At 36.2% G+C, this 16,661-nt stretch overlaps 2 protein-coding genes across 3 annotated transcripts; one reads left to right on the top strand and one right to left on the bottom strand.

Moving 5' to 3' along the window:
* The first annotated feature begins 234 nt into the window (after positions 1-234).
* On the top strand, positions 235-6,225 carry nme6 (NME/NM23 nucleoside diphosphate kinase 6). The gene is made up of 5 exons (XM_065257220.1): positions 235-637; positions 1,492-1,591; positions 3,850-3,889; positions 5,009-5,169; positions 5,836-6,225. The coding sequence occupies exons 1-5, from the start codon at positions 560-562 to the stop codon at positions 5,988-5,990; spliced, it is 534 nt and encodes a 177-aa protein (XP_065113292.1). The 5' UTR covers positions 235-559; the 3' UTR covers positions 5,991-6,225.
* Positions 6,226-7,082: 857 nt separating this feature from the next.
* baalcb (BAALC binder of MAP3K1 and KLF4 b) lies at positions 7,083-11,050 on the bottom strand. Of its 2 annotated transcripts, none has more exons than XM_065257219.1 (4): positions 10,953-11,050; positions 9,660-9,903; positions 8,984-9,174; positions 7,083-7,682 (listed from the first exon to the last, which is right to left on the bottom strand). In XM_065257219.1, the coding sequence occupies exons 2-4, from the start codon at positions 9,841-9,843 to the stop codon at positions 7,509-7,511; spliced, it is 549 nt and encodes a 182-aa protein (XP_065113291.1). In that variant the 5' UTR covers positions 9,844-9,903; positions 10,953-11,050; the 3' UTR covers positions 7,083-7,508. The 2 variants fall into 2 exon arrangements, with proteins under 2 accessions (XP_065113291.1, XP_065113290.1); XM_065257218.1 differs by having other exon boundaries at positions 9,660-10,114; positions 10,953-11,049.
* Between the last annotated feature and the right edge of the window lie 5,611 nt (positions 11,051-16,661).

The raw sequence follows: 16,661 nt of genomic DNA, 5'->3' as shown, positions 1-16,661 counted from the left end.
TGTTCGCTATTTATCATTATTTTTCAGATTTCCAGGACACAACACCTACATGCAACAGTACGGAGCTGACTATCAATAAAGTTTCTTTTTATACCAATTTCTGTATCTAGGATTAAAGTTCGACTTCGTTTTGCGCTGCGCAGACCTAATGGATGGATTCGCTGTCGCGGTATTTTGATGTCATACACCGATCAATCTGCGCAGCACCGTATGAATTCGAACATAGCGCGCTGCTCAAGATGGCGGCGCCCACATATCAAACAGCACGGAGAAAGGACTGTTTATAAACCAAACTGTTTCCTTTAGAAAACGATTTGAAAGCTAATATAACGTGTAGTCGATATGTAAGAAGTCTTTACAGTAAATCGCTTGTAGCATTATTTTTTTTTTGGAATTTATCGTCGAAATAGAGGTTTGAAATTATAGATGTTTGAAATGTTCACGTGCCCTCGTATGTTTTAAAGCTGGTGGTTGATCAGATCGAAGTGTAAACAACATACGCGCGTTATATTTCCTCGCTTTAGTGTAGGGAATAGCCTATCCGAACATTTTGGCAGGCATGAGATGTGGCAAAGCACTCCAGCTCACCCTTGCGGTCATAAAACCAGATGCCGTGGCTCATCCTCTCATTCTGGAGGTGAGATATCATGAAGGATTGCACCAAAAGGGTCACAGTGAGCACTACTCTCATACACTACTCAAGAGAATATGGTTAATTCATTTAATCGGGGACACATTTAGACACTGAGACACTTTTTGATACTCATAGTTTACATAACTTTAGTTTACTGACAGCAGTGCAGGTGTTTACATACCTACCTCATAAGACATTCCCTAATGTGTTTGTAAATCTGGGTGTTTCCCTCAAGTGCCAGCTATTTGATGTTTATAGAAATCTATTTATAGATATCTATTAACCCTTTTGTTGTTTAAAACATATATTACTTTTCTTCTGCATAACACAAAATAAGATTTTTTAAGATAATCTTTTTTTAAGAGAATATTTTCTTTTATGTTCTGAAGAAGACATACAGGTTTGGATAAACATGAAGCTGAGCAAATGATTAACAAATGTTTATTTTTGAATGAACTGTTGCTTTAAAAATAAAATAAATGGATGGCTTTTGGCTTCATCTGATTTGTGGAGAATTAATTCTATGCTACATATTTTGCCTTTTCTATTAAAATGAGTCAATGTCTTGGCTGATTTAATTTCTGTTGTCTGTAGCTTCAAAGTGCCTTTCATTAGCGGCAATTTCCTTTTGCAGCCTGGTTTGAAAATTGGACCTCAGACTGCTTGAATTTATACCAGTGGATGATTTTGTTTTTATTTGCTTGTATCACTCAAGCTATACTTTGTCACTTTTTTGAAAGATTAAAACCTGTCCCCGGTTTAAAGGAAAATACCAGAAAGACTAATGGTGAACTGCAGCAGGTGTTTTTGGGGATGATTTGATTGCTTTTGATTTTGTTTGTTATATATTTCCTCAGGCTCTTCATCAGAAGATTGTAGAAAACTTTATTATTATCAGAAAGAAAGATCTGATGTGGAGAAGAAAAGATTCAGAAAAGTTTTACGCTGAACATGCAGGTAGAGTTTCTCTTCATGTCACACACTGAATATAAATACAGTCATGGTCAGACTTCTAGGCACCCTTGGTAAATATGAACACAGTTAAATACCTGCATTGTTAACCCTTTGATCTTTTAGTAAAAAAAAAACACAAAATGCGAAACTTTGAAGTAAAATAATAAAAATGGGTTGAAAACTGTGACCACAATTAATGACACCCCCAATACTTTTTTAAAAGGCCTTTAGCCAAGATAAAAGCTCTGCATCTTCCTGTATCAGGTTTGATGAGTTTAGAAAAAACCTGACAAGAGATCAAAGATCATTCCTCCATACCAGGGGTCTCATTTATAAAATTGTGCGAAGGATCCCTACTAAAAGTCTACGTATGCACAAAAGCCAAAAATGGCATATGCAAAAAAAATTAAGACTTATAAAACCAAGCAAAGTTTCCTTTATAAATCACAGATCACCTGTGCATACATGAATCATCCTCAGATCCCACACTTCAAGCTCATTCTCCCGTCAAGTTTTTTTTTAATAGATCACAACCTTTATGTGGGAACTGGCACACTTTATAAATAAGACCCCTGATCTCTTCAGATCTCTCAATTTCCCAAGTCAGCTCTCCTCTTCAGTTCATCCCAGTAATCTTCTATAAGGTTCAGGTCATGAGATAACCATTTCAGAACCTTCATTTTGTGCTTCGTGACCCATTTTTATTTTGAGTTTTATATGCATATTATTGTGTAATATGCAATTTTAGCAGAGGAAGTCAGGTTTTGATTTTTTGTTTGTTGATATTTGCTAAAAGCCATGCAGTAATATATGTGAACAAGAATGTCTAGGCTCTCTGGCAGAAAAATAGACCCACAACATTACAGATCCATCATATTAAACTGTATACATGGGGTACAATTTTTATCCTTGTTTGTATCCTTGTTTGTATCCTTTTTTTGCTTGTTTTAATCCTTGTTTTATCCTTGTCTGGACCCCTCTTGTGAGGTTGTCGCCAAAATGCTCTTTTTTAGTCTCAAAGTCTCAAATCATTTCTGCATTCTTCAGCTGTGGTCCTTGGAGAGATTTTAGCCACTCAAACTATTTTACTCAAAATTCATTAGACAGTATATGGATTCCAGGTAGATTTGTAACATAATTTTATGAATGATTAAACTTATGAATTATATCCCTGATATTGAAAATGGAATTTTCAATTGATTAAGGAATTTAGCCTTTGTGTTACTTTATATGTGTACTCCTGTGAAGCATAAAGTCATGGCAGGCAGTTTCATGTTTCTTGTCACCTTGGTGTATGATTATATTTTTGAAATATGAATGGGAATTTACTTCAAAGATATTTTGTTGATTTCTAGGCGTGCCAATAATTGTGGCCACTGTGCATTGGTGAAAAATATTTATTTCATAATGTGACTCCCCCCACCTTCAATTGTTTTACCTGATTGAAAAGTAAGATTTTTTCTAATGAAAGATCAAAGGATTAACAATGGAGATTTATTTTAATAGGTTTCTTTGTCCATGTTTACCAAGGGAGCAAATAAAAGACAGGATCACATACACTCTAAAAAAGAAAGGCTGGGTTAAATTTGGCTTAAATATTCTAGAAAATATTTATATTTGACCTGGCAATGGAATAATACAGCCTAGCATTTTGGGTCGAAACATCCCAGCATAGGTTAAATTACAACCTAACGAGTTAGGTTTGTCCCTTTGTGACCCAACGCTCTTTGTGACCCAATGCTGGGTTAAAAAAACAGCATTTTTTATATTTGTAACCATTTAAGCTCATACACAGCTTTAAATATGCATACGCAGCTTTAAATGTTCTTATATTGTTCCCTAGTAAGCCATAGATCTGCCCTACGATGTGGGAAAACAAAGCTAGCTCAGCTTTCCTTATCCAGACTTATATGAATGGAAATGGTTTCTGTAGAGACTGAAGTTGAATGGTGATGTACTTGTGTGGGTGTGTATCAGTGATGTGTGATGTTAAACAGGATGAGTCATGGTTACATGTTACTCAGTCTCAGCTTATAATTATATTCTCCTCTGAAGAAAATGCAGATGCTAAGCGTCCATGTGTCTGTATAATATATTCAAAACACTGCCGGGCCAAGATAGCAGATGCAGCAAAAATCTGCTGTGTGAACCACAACATCACCCTTGGTGGATTGTTTATTGGATGAATTGCTAAAATCAAATCAAAGACTTTGCAATTAATCAGCGATTTCTTTTCATCTATTCTGTTTTTTATTTTACAGGGCGATTTTTCTACCAAAGATTGGTTGAATTCATGTCAAGGTAAATATTTTTTATTGGCTCAAATTTCAGCTTTCTCCCTAATTATTTCTAATTAAAGAAGCCCCTTGAATATTAAAATAATATGCTAATATATTTATAAAACCAGTTGTGTCTTATTTGATACAGTGGATTTTTGAAGGAATAAACAGCAGGCAATATAGATATTATTCATATTTTGGAACAGCATGTACTCTTGTACTTTTGACAAATGACTCAAGCAAAATAAATGAGCGTCTGTTAATCGATCTCATGAATAAGTTAGAAGGCGTTTTGCTATCTTTTTCTCGAAACCATTGACATAGTACCAGTGTGTGCTATTACACAACACATCTCAAGTCAACAAGTTCAGCTTGCTATTGTTTCCATTGGTCAATGTGAACCTTTTTTTATTCATTTTCATTAAGTATTAGATTTACTTGGCCATATTGGATCATTACGCTTCAGGAGAGAGGAAGTAGAGAGAGAGGAGAGAGGAAGTATTGTTAATGTTGCGTCTGGTCCAGTTTAGAGAGTGAGGCTGATGTTACCATGGCACCCTGTCCTCACGCCTCATCTTTGTCTGTGGAATTTAAAAGAGTGCCGCAGCACTTGTACTGACCTGTGCTTAATTATATTGCACCTTTAAACTGTGAATAAGGTATAAAAGATGTATGTACTGATACATTCGAATAACATTTGACGTCAGTTATGCTTTGCTTAAATTTGACTTGCTTAAAGATGACCCGTTTACATCGATTCTACTCGCTTTTAGTTTTACTTGTACGTGTATGACACTTTAAACACTCCTAGCCAATCTCCAACCTACCTCAATTGGACTTTGCACATGCACATTACCCCTGTTTAAATTCCACTGAACACTTTATATGTATGTATATACTGGGTTTATATGTATATATCTTATATGTAATGTATGCATATGTCTGTATAATATCAGCAATTTTCATATACTGTGTATACTACACTGCACATTCACACCTATATATTTACACATTTGCTTTTGGCCAAATAAGTATATTGGTTTGCGTCTCATTTTTATATTTTCGTCTGCTAGAGGATTCCTAGAGTGTGATTCAAAGTGTTTCTTGTACATATGAAAAAAACTCTTAAATCTTATTTCAGTGGCCCAATGAGAGCTTACATCTTAGCCAGGGAGGATGCTATCACTCACTGGAGAGCGATGATGGGCCCAACAAAAGTGTTTAGAGCCCGTTTTACTTCACCAGAGAGCCTTCGGGGCCAGTACGGACTGACTGACACCAGAAACACCACCCATGGTTCAGGTACATAATTTCAATTCGGATTTATTTGGTTAAACTGATTGGAACAAATAAGTTTTACAACAGTTCTCATAATATGGTTCTTCATTAACCAACATTTCTCATTTCTCAGCAATTACACATATTTACAAGCTCTATGAGGCTTGCCTCCTAATCACACACTATCATTTATACATATAAATGACACAATTAAAATAATGGCTTTTATTGGCTTAAGTTTATTCAAATAATGTCTATGTAAAATAGTATTAATCTTTAGATAATTTTCTGTTTCTGCACAATTGAGAGAATGAATATTAATGGTAGCAATAATACAGACACACTATATCCTGGATTCATTTAAATATTTTTTGTTTTTGAAAAAAATTCAAACCATTTGATTATTGTCTTAAAGGGACAGTTCACCCAAATACAAAATACTGTCCTTATTTCCTCACCATCATAAAAGAAGATATTTTGACAAATGATGGTAAGCACACAGTTAATGGTACCCATTGACTTCTATAGTAGTAGGAGAAACAAGTACTATGGGGTACCATTAGCTGTGTGCTTACCATCATTTATCAGAATATCTTATTTTTGGGTGAACTGTCCCTTTAAGGCTAGTTACTTACTCCTGACAGACAGATGTTCAGATAGCACATTATTTCATACTCTTTTTTTTTTAAGATTCTGTTGAATCAGCCAGGAGAGAGATAGCTTTTTTCTTCCCAGAGTTCCTTGCAGATGAGTGGATGAAGAGGAAGGAGCCAAGCTTTAGGTTGGGACCCATTGAATACAATGAGCAGAGACAAATTCATACTCTAAAAGAAACAGGACTATGATTATAGATCTCCTCCAATGCTGCATTACCAGTACAGTGACTTTGCTTTCACAGGTTGTTACCTTTATGTTGCACTGTATTTATTTGTTTTGATGTCATGCTCTTTCTTCATTACTATGTAACTCCCTTGTGCTTACACAAGACTACACATTGCGTATTCTGCACCTGTGCCAAGAACAAGACTGTGTTCATTAGTTAACTATGTGCTTCATGCAATATATGTTTACACTATGTGTACTACAGTACATTTTGAAGTAAAGATCCATATATGTTTTCCTTTACATACTTGGAAAACTCAAGTTTAAATGAAGTTCTTTGAAAGTGCCTGTAATGACACACAAGACTAACAGAATACAGTTTGGTCACAATCTCTCGGTTTACATAAACCACTTTTGAGCCATTATGTTGAGTGTCCCAGTAAGTAGACTGTAAAAGGATATGGGGATTTAAATGGTGCACATGTACATTTAGCATAATCAACATTATGTTCAATTAGTGGCTTAATATGATTTTAAAAGAACTTCAATGCAAACAAAAACATTACAAATATAATCATTGTGCAGTGGAGACTTTCTAGTCTTTTTTAACAGTGTGTGGTCTTTTGATCACAATGTTTTAGTGTAATTCTTAAGATAATTTTACAATGTACTGAAAATCTGTCATAATCTATTATTATGCGTTTCCTGACAGTAACGTCTTATGGCATAGTATTAAAATAACAAAATAAATCTTATCTTTACACATTACTTTTGCCTGTAGCTTCATACAGAAACTAATTAAGTTTTAAACAGATGTTTTCCCTGTAGTCACATAATAATTTTTACATGACACTTAATCTTATAAAATGATAAGACAATGTTGAAGTAATGCCAAGTACAGTGTTGATGTTTACTCTAAAAGGGTAAGGTTGGCTAGTCGTGGCCTTGTGTCAATCTTGTAACCCGAAAGTTTCTCTACCAAAAAGGCAACTGTAGTGCGGGAATAACACTGGGGATCTCCAAAAGAGCCCTAATTCTCATATACATACACATTGTCACATACTCTATAAAACAAATAAACTTCTAATCAATTTGTAAATAAAAAAGAGAAACCCCACGCTTCGTTGTTTGTATTTTTCACAAACAATTTAAATAAATATGTACTTTAAACCACATTCATCGATGAACAGACTTTTAAATTAATCAACATCTCTGATTGCCTTCTTTTTGTGCTTTCAATATACAGTATGTGTGCTGTACATTTACTAAGACCCTGTATGCATCAAAAAACAAAACGGACACAACATGAAAACAACATAGAAGTAGACATTATTAAAACAATCTAATGTCGTCTGCAACTTAAGGATGATAATGCATTGACCGATGAATGATACTGCTGATCACAGCACTGATGGAATTCTTCATTCAGGTCATCCCTGCTTTAAACGTCTTTGGTCCATTAAATCTTTGCCAAGGCTTTAAGAAATCCATGACAGAATCTGTTTCAGGCAAATGAAATGAACAATCCTCAAGAAAGCAACTTATTTAGGCACTGAGTCAATGGCAGCATCCTTCAGACCGTCCACTGGTTTCATGACCTCATATGTGGTTTGGGATGTTTCCTTGATCTTTCCGCTCTTGTCCACCTTCCGGATACTTTGAGTCACAGTGATGGTCACCTGCTTGGTGGACATCCTGTTGTCCTGCCATTTGGTCTAAAGGAGAAGGCATTGACACATTTTACAGTTGATCAAACAGGATTGTTACCAAACATTTGAAGATAACTAATTTTTTTTTCATAATAGGCTACTTAGCAACAGCAAACATCACAAACTTCTGAATGTGTTAATGTAATAAATCACATTGAATGGAAAATGTATAAAGATACGCTGGAAGCAAAATACAATCTTTGCTCTTCTTCCCCAAATTCTCTTTTGCTCTTTTTATTTTCAGGGTTCCCACGAGTCATGGAATTTCTGGAATATTATGGAATTTTTAAAGGTCTATTCCAGAGAATTTTATATATTTTTTTGTCCACGTCATGGAATATCAGGGATTTAGTTTGTTGCTTTAAATTTGAGTTTGCATTTATCAAACTGTAATTTGCTTGTTAAATTATGACGTAAGAAATGCCGTTTCCGGGTCCAAGCATCCATTGATTTCAAGTAAGACTACAATCTAAACAGCTGTTTATTTGCATTGTTTATTAATTTACCATATTTAAGCTAAACTATTTTATAAACTCCGTGTACACATTATCAGACATATGAAAATTAAGCTTTTTAGTCATTGAAAGTCAGGTTAAAGTCAGGGAATTTGACATTTGTCTTAATAGTGGGAACCCTGTATTTTTAATACATCCTAAGGTTTTGATAAAAAAAAATGCATAGTGATAAGATATTGAAAATTATTTGTCAACTGTGTTAAAGTTGTACTGACATTGTTGTGGTTTTTATATTTTGCTGCCTTTTACATTGGCATAAGGTCTAAAATGAGTTCTTAAAATAAGTTTTTTTTTACAGGTATGCAGACTAGTGAAATTGTTATGAAAAATGGTTTGTCTGGCTAATAAAATGAGTATTGATGTGTAAGCAATCAACATTAAAGGGATATTTAACCAAAAAATGAAATTCTGTATTCATTTTCTCACCCTATGTTGTTCCAAACCTTTATACATTTATTTGTCTTGCTGAACATAAGGAAGATATTTTGAAAAATGTTAAAAACCAAACAGATCTGGGGCACCATTGACTTCCATAGGTTTATTTTTGCCTACTATGGAAGTCAATGGTGCCCCAGATCTCCTTGCTCTTCAAAATATCTTACTTTGTATTCAGCAGAACAAAGAAATGTATTTAAGTTTGGAACAACTTGAGGGTAAGTAAATGATGACAGAATTTAAATTTTTCCATAAACTGTCCCTTTAAGTAAAAAAGATATTTCATGAAATTGCATTGTGCAAACAAAAGGCCGAACAAAATCAATATATATATATATATATATTGGAGATACATACTATTTCTTCAGTTCGCAGCACACTTCTTCTCTGTAATGTGGTACCAGACGTGGACAGCACATCCTGCTCTTGTGAAGAGAGTACGGCAGGGGTGCTTCCTGTTTTTATGTCATTTAAGCCCACCTCAGACATGGCTGAACAAACTTTCAGATAGGCCTGAGCTGGAGAGGGCAGGCCATCATCAAATAGATCTTTAAGAGTTGATAATAAGGTGGTTAATAAGATAAACACAATAATAGATGAGATAAGATTTAACACAAAGTTAAATAGAATATTGCTACATCTTACTAACCATGAACTAAGGAATATATTTTATGCATAGTCAGATCCTTCAGGTTTATTTGTTATTCATACAAGTTCACAATGTTACACACTAGAGTATCAATGTTGCACAAAAAGATAAGGAGCATTTATTGTGCTCAACCTTGCCTATATTGTACTACAGTATTGAATGGACCTAACCATCTCCATGGCAACAAGAGGCCTACTGGAATGCAGTAGCAGGCTCACAACACTATCCTCACTTTCCGGCAAGGAAAAATCATTTAACGTGACTGTTTACAATGTGGGAAACCCTCGGACTGAGGTCTGTGTACTAAGTAACTGACCTAAGATTTTTGTTATTTCAACTAATCTTTTCAGAATCAGATAATGGTCTCAAAATGTCCATTCTCACCAAGGTTGGCAGTTTTCTCTGAAGGAAAGCCCACTTCTGAAGAGTTTTCTGAGGGAATGCTTTGAATGGAGGACAGTGGTATGTCTGTGTCCGTGCTGGTCAGCCATGTGGACTCCGTCTCTTTGGTCCAGCTTTCCATATATCTTGGCTCCAACACATCTGTCCGGGAGCCTCCACAGCCCATGATATCCAAGACAAATCCAGCACAACACCTACACCTTGGATTTTAGGTCCATTAAAATGTCTCCCAAATAGCAAAAGAAAAAGGCATTAGACTAAATATGCTTGCTGTTGCAAACAGCAAAAGCGTCACCATGTGATGCTTAGTGATGTTTCAGTCATGAATGTCATCACTATTTATAATCAGCAAGTTGTTTGTCATAAACATTTGCTTGCTAAGGATCTGTCGGCTTCCAATGGTCAAGTGTCAGGTCAGTCAAACAAGGAGATCCAATCTGTGGGAAAGAAATAATAGCCTATAATGTTCGTCTTGGTACTAAAAATAATTTGGATTTGGCTGTGATTTCAATTAGTAAGATTGAAAAATGTGTTAGTTTTATGTATTGTAATTTTAAATTTTAAAACAAAACAGCTTGAAGGCCTAAGTAATAAAGAATTCCAAGGGTTTCTATTACAGATATTATTATGAACCTGCTTTTTTGTGTTTTGTACATTAATCCAACAGGCTATTCTATATCAATAGAACCCAACACTAGAGACCCAAACCATTACAATTTCCATTAAAACCATTATGGCTATTAAATCATTAACATTTTTGTGATGGTTTCTAATGTTTATTTGTTCAGAAGACGATATTTGTAATTTCTCTTGCGTAGTAGTAGTAGTTCAACACTCGTTATCCGCACATGACGTAAACAAACAACCTATACGAGTGTGACATCTCCTTTGCTCTGTGAATAAACGAAGTGACTCATTAACCCAGCGATGTACAATGTATTGTTTACACATCCAATGCCTTGAGCTCGATTGATCTATTCGTGTTGTTAATTCATTCAACGAACGCGTTGTTGTGCCGTATTTTTCAGCGCACGCGTCTTCAATACAGTTAAAGACTGTATAGAAAATCGTTCATTTTGCAGTAGCCTATACAGTTTATGCAGTACATGCATTTCTTCATTTACGCTGGGAGCCTTTGCCTGCGGTCTTTTGCGCGATGTTGATGTTTCACATGAAATTAAGTCGAGAGAGGAATCAATGTCTGTCATTACAACAGAATAAGCCGAACATTTTCATTTAGTAAATAATAATAGTATTGCATTTATAATCACTCACCATTATCTTGCTCTTCTGAAGACATCGCTGGCAAGATGAGTGAGAAGATGAGCTTATACAGAGACGAGCAAAGCAAACATTGACTAATGACACTCCCCTATCTCTCTCTCTCTCTCTTTCTCTCTCTCTCTCTCTCTCTCTCTCTCTCTCTCTCTCTCTCTCTCTCTCTCTCTCTCTCTCTCTCTCTCTCTCTCTCAAATTCAAATGAGCTTTATTCTCACGATTTGTACAGTATTGCCCATTACATGAACATTGAACAACAAAATAGTGGTTATAATACATAAATTATAATATGATAATACATAAATGATGAATAAATAAATACAAACAAAAATCCTTAAATAAGTAAATAAATACATAAATGCAAAACATAAACAAAACACCTTGTACAAATATTTAGAAATGTTTAGATGGTATCTGACTTGTAGACTGTCTCTATCTGTTGACTGTTACATATTTTGCTGCTGTTGTGATCATTTTCGCCCAAAATGTATTTGATATAGTGGCATAAAATTTTATATTATTTGTTGAAATGTTGTGAAGTAGCCCGATCGAATGTTCTGATAGTTATCACAGTGTAGCAAAACAGTGTTTCCACAACTTATGTGAACACAATAAACAAAGTCTGTGCTTTTGCGGCTGCCATCTCTGTTTCTGACGTCTTCTCTCTGTAGCCAGGCAATGATCAATCAGTCTGTGTCATTGTTTATGATCTTTAACACAGTTCAGGTATTCTGCTGGCCTGTAATCTTCTTTCAGTGGTGTAATCTTCTTTTTTGATTTAGTGGCATCTTCACAATAGGCGATGTAATTTTGTAATATGGTTAGTACAGATTGTGCTGTGCAAGGTTGGATGTAGTTTCAGCATGGGCTGAATCGTTGGATCATTGGATTTGAAGTGATTGTATGATTTCAGAGCTCTTTTTTTAGGCTGATTAATGAGAGGGAATTGTCCTATTTCAGCTCTGCATGAATTGTTTGGTGTTGCTCTGTTTACTTTTAGGATGCTCTTACAAATTTGGGTATGCAGAGTTTGGGTTTCCTCTTTTTCACATTTAGAAAAGTTCTTTGGAATGCCCATATTTTACAATGCAATTGGTTCAATTATTGCTTTTATGATTTTTAGCAATGTTTAAACTAAAATTTCATATTGGATTTCATGTAGAAGACTCATTGCTTTTGCTTTCAATTCTTTTATGGCTACAGATGCGTTAGAGCCAAATTCCCTTTTGAACTTATTATTAGTCCCAGATCGGTGTATTCATGGGTTTGGTTGGAGTCCTTGGTTTCCTGCTCTGGAAGTGTGTTTTCCCTACATCTGGATCTGTTTTGAACAAAATTCTATTTTAATTTTAAGAGCCCATGTTTGACTGAATGTTCCTATGTCAAGGAGCTGTGGGAATCCCTCTTTTGTTTTTGACTGAATGACTAAATCATATGTAAAGAGGTGACATTTAATTTCTGATTCAGTCAGGGTTGGGCCAGGTGCAGTTGAAGTACTTAATGCTAATTCATTTATATAAATGTTAAATAGTGTGGTGCTTAATAGGCATTGTATTTGTGCATTTGTTTCCTTTTTTCACAGCACATTGCTGATGAAATAAAATGCTCTCCCTCCAATCCCATTTTCCAGTAGTTTTAGGAAGGGTCCATCATACCAGATCGAATCGAAAGCCATCTCAAAATCAACAATTGTGTACTTTTACAATGGTCCAACAGATGTGTTTGAGGACTGACTGTAAATGCTTTGAGATGCACTGGATCAACGTCTGTAATGAAATAATCTAGTGCTGTTATCCAGAAAAGAATTATAGGCCTAACAGCCAAAAAAGTCTCCCTGCAACTGTCACTATATACAGGCTCATGGATTGACATAGCTATAGGAGACCTTTCCCACTTCTGTTGGTGAAGTGAAGTGAGTATTTGCCAATGTATGGTAACCCATACTTGGAATGTGACCTCTGCATTTAACCCATCCAGTGAATAGTGAACACACGCACTGCAAGTCGTGAACACACAAAAACCCGGAGCAGTGGGCAGCTATCCCTGCAGCAATTAGGGTTAAGGTGCCTTGCTCAAGGGCACCACAGTCGCAACCCGCTGTTCGTGAGCCTCGAACCGGCAACGCTCGGGTTACAAGCCCGACACTCTAACCACTAGGCTACAACTGCGTTTGTCAAAATGATTTCTTTGGTGATGTGAGGGCAGGGTGCTTGGGGTATGTAATATATTTGTCTTTCTGTATATTGACAAAGTCTGATTGGTTTCCATTTAGAAATTTCTGGCATTTAGATCACCACACTATAACACTTTGCCTTTTATCTCGAAATGGCAGATCCCCTCTTGTATGGTAAAGGTGTATTTCGTATTATTAATATGTAGCACACAAAAATATGTGACGGTCTGTGTATCCTTTTGGATATTTAAGATGGGGACAGCCTTTCTGTGGAGATGGACTGGAGGCTGCTGACATTCAGGGTGGGGTGTTGTGCCAAGTGAACATTGGGCTTTAGAGAACAGTCTTTGGACACTCTTGCATTAATATGTTTGATGGGTGGAAATCAGAGCGCAGCAGGATAATTTTGGAATTAGAAAAGTTGGAGGATGCTTTCTCTGTTAATTGTATGAGAGCTGTAACTACTTTCTCTCTCTCTCTCTCTCTCTCTCTCTCTCTCTCTCTCTCTCTCTCTCTCTCTCTCTCTCTCTCTCTCTCTCTCTCTCTCTCTCTCTGGTGCCGATATGAATGATGATGATATGACATGGGGGAACCCAGCTCCAGGGCCTTCTGTGTGTTTGGGCACCATATTTTCTTAAGGTATCTTTTATGAACAAAAATTTTCATTAATAAACTTCCCATTGGGGTTAATGAGGAGTATGATTTGCTGCTTGACAGTCAGATGAAGGAGGGCTGTTGTGGTTAATGGCTGTTGTAGCTGGTGAAGAAGGATGTATGTTGTTGTTTCCACATTTTTTAGACCTGACAGTTTTCTGTATGACTGTCTGTCCAATTCTCTCTTCTCTTATTACAGATGGTTGTTTGGTGTCCTCACAGCAAAATATGGTTATCACCAGTTCTGTTTACATTTGATTTTGCTATAAGTTCTTCCTGTAACATGGCTGTTTCTCTTCTGTAATCCTCTTCTTTCTCAATTTGATCAGTTTGTTTTGTCACTTTGCTTACCTCCTCTCTCAGTTGTATCAGCCATCGTCTTTTGACTGCTTATTTGTGTTTTGAAAGGTGGATCTGTCTTCTGTCTGCTTCAATGGTTTGTTTTGCTCAGCTGAGCATTTTCTTCAATCTTTTTTGAACTGTTTTTGATTGCCCTGAATCATTACCATTTAGTTCACTGTTATGATGCTTGAATCTGAATTTTCATTTGTTACTGATGCCCTTTCCGATGACTGTGGTGTAAAGGCCGTTTCACACGGTACGCGGCGGAATTGCCACACGGCTACAGCTTTTCTTGTGTAGTGAAAACGTTTTGTGCAGCATTTAGTAAATATGTTTATCTTCAACAGCGCCTGCCATGAAAATGGCATAAAATAATAGGCGTTACTCTCCATTCTTCTACAGAGTAGAGTGTCTCAGGTCTGTCCTTGAGGTGCTTTTCTTCATCTTTTCTTTAAGATCTCATTGTTAGCTTTAGATGGGTATGTTATGATGATTGAATCTGCCATTCTGAAAGACAGCCTATCCACTGACCTTAAATTGTGTCTTAACTTGTCCAAAGTTAACTTACAGCGTGCGTCTCCCTCAGACTGTAAACGAAGCCAGGGCACACTGAAAAAACAGCTGGGGCGCACCCGATAACACGTCAGCTGCGTCGCACGTCATCCGCGTCACTGCAGTCACATGACTTTAGTCTTGTGCACGTGGTTCACAACAGAGCCGGAAGAAAAGACAATGCTGAATGAAGTCATAATTTTTGTTATTATTGGACCAAAATTTATTTTCAATGCTTCAACACATTCTAACTGACCCACTGATGTCACATTGACTACTTCAATGATGTTTTTATTACCTTTCTGGACATGGACAGTATGAACTAGGATTCAGTGTGTATTCAACGCACCACCATTGTTTTTTACAATGCGTGGAATGGTGCGCTGTGAGTGGTTGAGCGGATTTATTGCATTCTGCAGAAAAGGAGGACTGGCATTTATCGCGGTTTTGGAAAAAAGGTAAGAAAAGATAACAGAATAACATGGCGGATATCAGATTTTGCGTAAAATTATGAATTCACTTTTTAATACCTGACACAATCTTGATTTTCTGGTAACTACTTTTTTTTTTAAATGCTGTTTATCGCATATATGGTAAATAGACTGCATTCATATAACACTTTCATAGACCCATGGCCATCTAAAGTGCTTTACATATTGCCTCACATTCACCCATTCATACACCAACAGCGGTGTCAACCATGCAAGGTGCCATCCAGCTCGTCGGGAGCAGCTGGGGTTAGGTGTAATGCTCAAGGACACCTCAACAATTGGTCAGGTGGAACTGGAGATTGAACCACCAACCTTCTGATTTGTAAACAACCTACATGAACCACTGAACCACTGCCAACCCTAGTATACCTTGAATTCTTGGCAAATCACTTTTGATTAAAGAGTCTGCCAAATGCATAAATTTAATTATAAAGAATATGAATTTTGACGGTAATTAAAAAAAGTTTTGAGCAATCAAATACTGCAATTTTTAAAACTGAAATACAATAAGAACATAGAGCAGAAAGCGCATTAACCTTCTATGTAAATTGCTGTAGTGATTTAAATGGAAAAAGGTTTGATTGGATGGCAGCCAGTATCAAAGCAGCTGTAGTCCTCAAAGCCTGTCAAACAAAGTGCCATCCAAACACTACAGCTGTATGTGGAGCATGTGATTATAATTCCAGCTGGGCTAATCTGCTTCAGGTAGTCTTTCAGTGTGTGAGAGCACTTTAGAGTATGTGCCATTAAAAGATGAACACTCAAAAAAGCTTTTACTATTCAGCAGCTATACACAAAAACAGTCACATAACCAAATCATGCATACTCTGTTCATTATAACAGCTGAGTCTGTATCAGTTCAATACTGGAATAATGACAGCGGTGAGTGTTCTTTACAGAACAATAGCTACTGACACAACAGTTATTCTCTAGCCAATTTGAATGGCTGAAAGGGTCAGATTTGGCAGATATTTTTATCCAAAGTACAATCTTAGAAAAAAGGTTTAATTTGCCATCTAGAGCCATATGAGGTTCTTTGCTCAAAGGATTTCCAAGGAACCCTTTATAACAAAAAGGTTCCTTATATGTACAAAAGAAAGAACCTTTTATAGCAGAATGAGTTCTTTGGTATGATGTTTCGTAGCCTACATGTTTTATAATCTACATTACATTTTCATTTTCCATTTAACACTTAAAAAAAGTGCTTTAAAGGTTCTTCCATAGATTAGAAGAACCGTTTTTGGTTCCTCAAAGAACCATTCAATCAAAGGTTGGCTTTATATAATCTGAAGAATCTTTTACCACAAATAACCTTTTGTGAACAGGGGTTAAAGGTTCTTTATGGAACCATTTAGACAAAAAAAATGTATGGCATCATGAAGCACATTTATTTTGAAGAGTGAAAGTATACATTTGATTAGTGCAGTATGACCCAGCCATTGCTGTGGTTCTCAAACTTTCCACGTGCACCCCATACCACCCTTGTGAGTGCAT

Source organism: Paramisgurnus dabryanus, chromosome 12 (assembly GCF_030506205.2).
Source record: "Paramisgurnus dabryanus chromosome 12, PD_genome_1.1, whole genome shotgun sequence".
Lineage (NCBI taxonomy): Eukaryota > Metazoa > Chordata > Actinopteri > Cypriniformes > Cobitidae > Paramisgurnus > Paramisgurnus dabryanus.
Note: the sequence above shows the minus strand (reverse complement) of the source record. Positions and strands in the feature narration are given on the sequence as shown.

Excerpts from the sequence above, each read along its gene's own strand:
- baalcb (XM_065257219.1), bottom strand. The coding sequence starts at position 9,843 with ATGGGCTGTGGAGGCTCCCGGACAGATGTGTTGGAGCCAAGATATATG. Across the intron at positions 9,175-9,659 it reads AGAGAAAACTGCCAACCTTG|ATCTATTTGATGATGGCCTG; the intron begins GTGAGAATGGAC and ends CAACTCTTAAAG. Across the intron at positions 7,683-8,983 it reads TGCTGCGAACTGAAGAAATA|ACCAAATGGCAGGACAACAG; the intron begins GTATGTATCTCC and ends CTTCTCCTTTAG.
- nme6 (XM_065257220.1), top strand. The coding sequence starts at position 560 with ATGAGATGTGGCAAAGCACTCCAGCTCACCCTTGCGGTCATAAAACCA. Across the intron at positions 1,592-3,849 it reads GTTTTACGCTGAACATGCAG|GGCGATTTTTCTACCAAAGA; the intron begins GTAGAGTTTCTC and ends TTTATTTTACAG. Across the intron at positions 3,890-5,008 it reads TTGGTTGAATTCATGTCAAG|TGGCCCAATGAGAGCTTACA; the intron begins GTAAATATTTTT and ends ATCTTATTTCAG.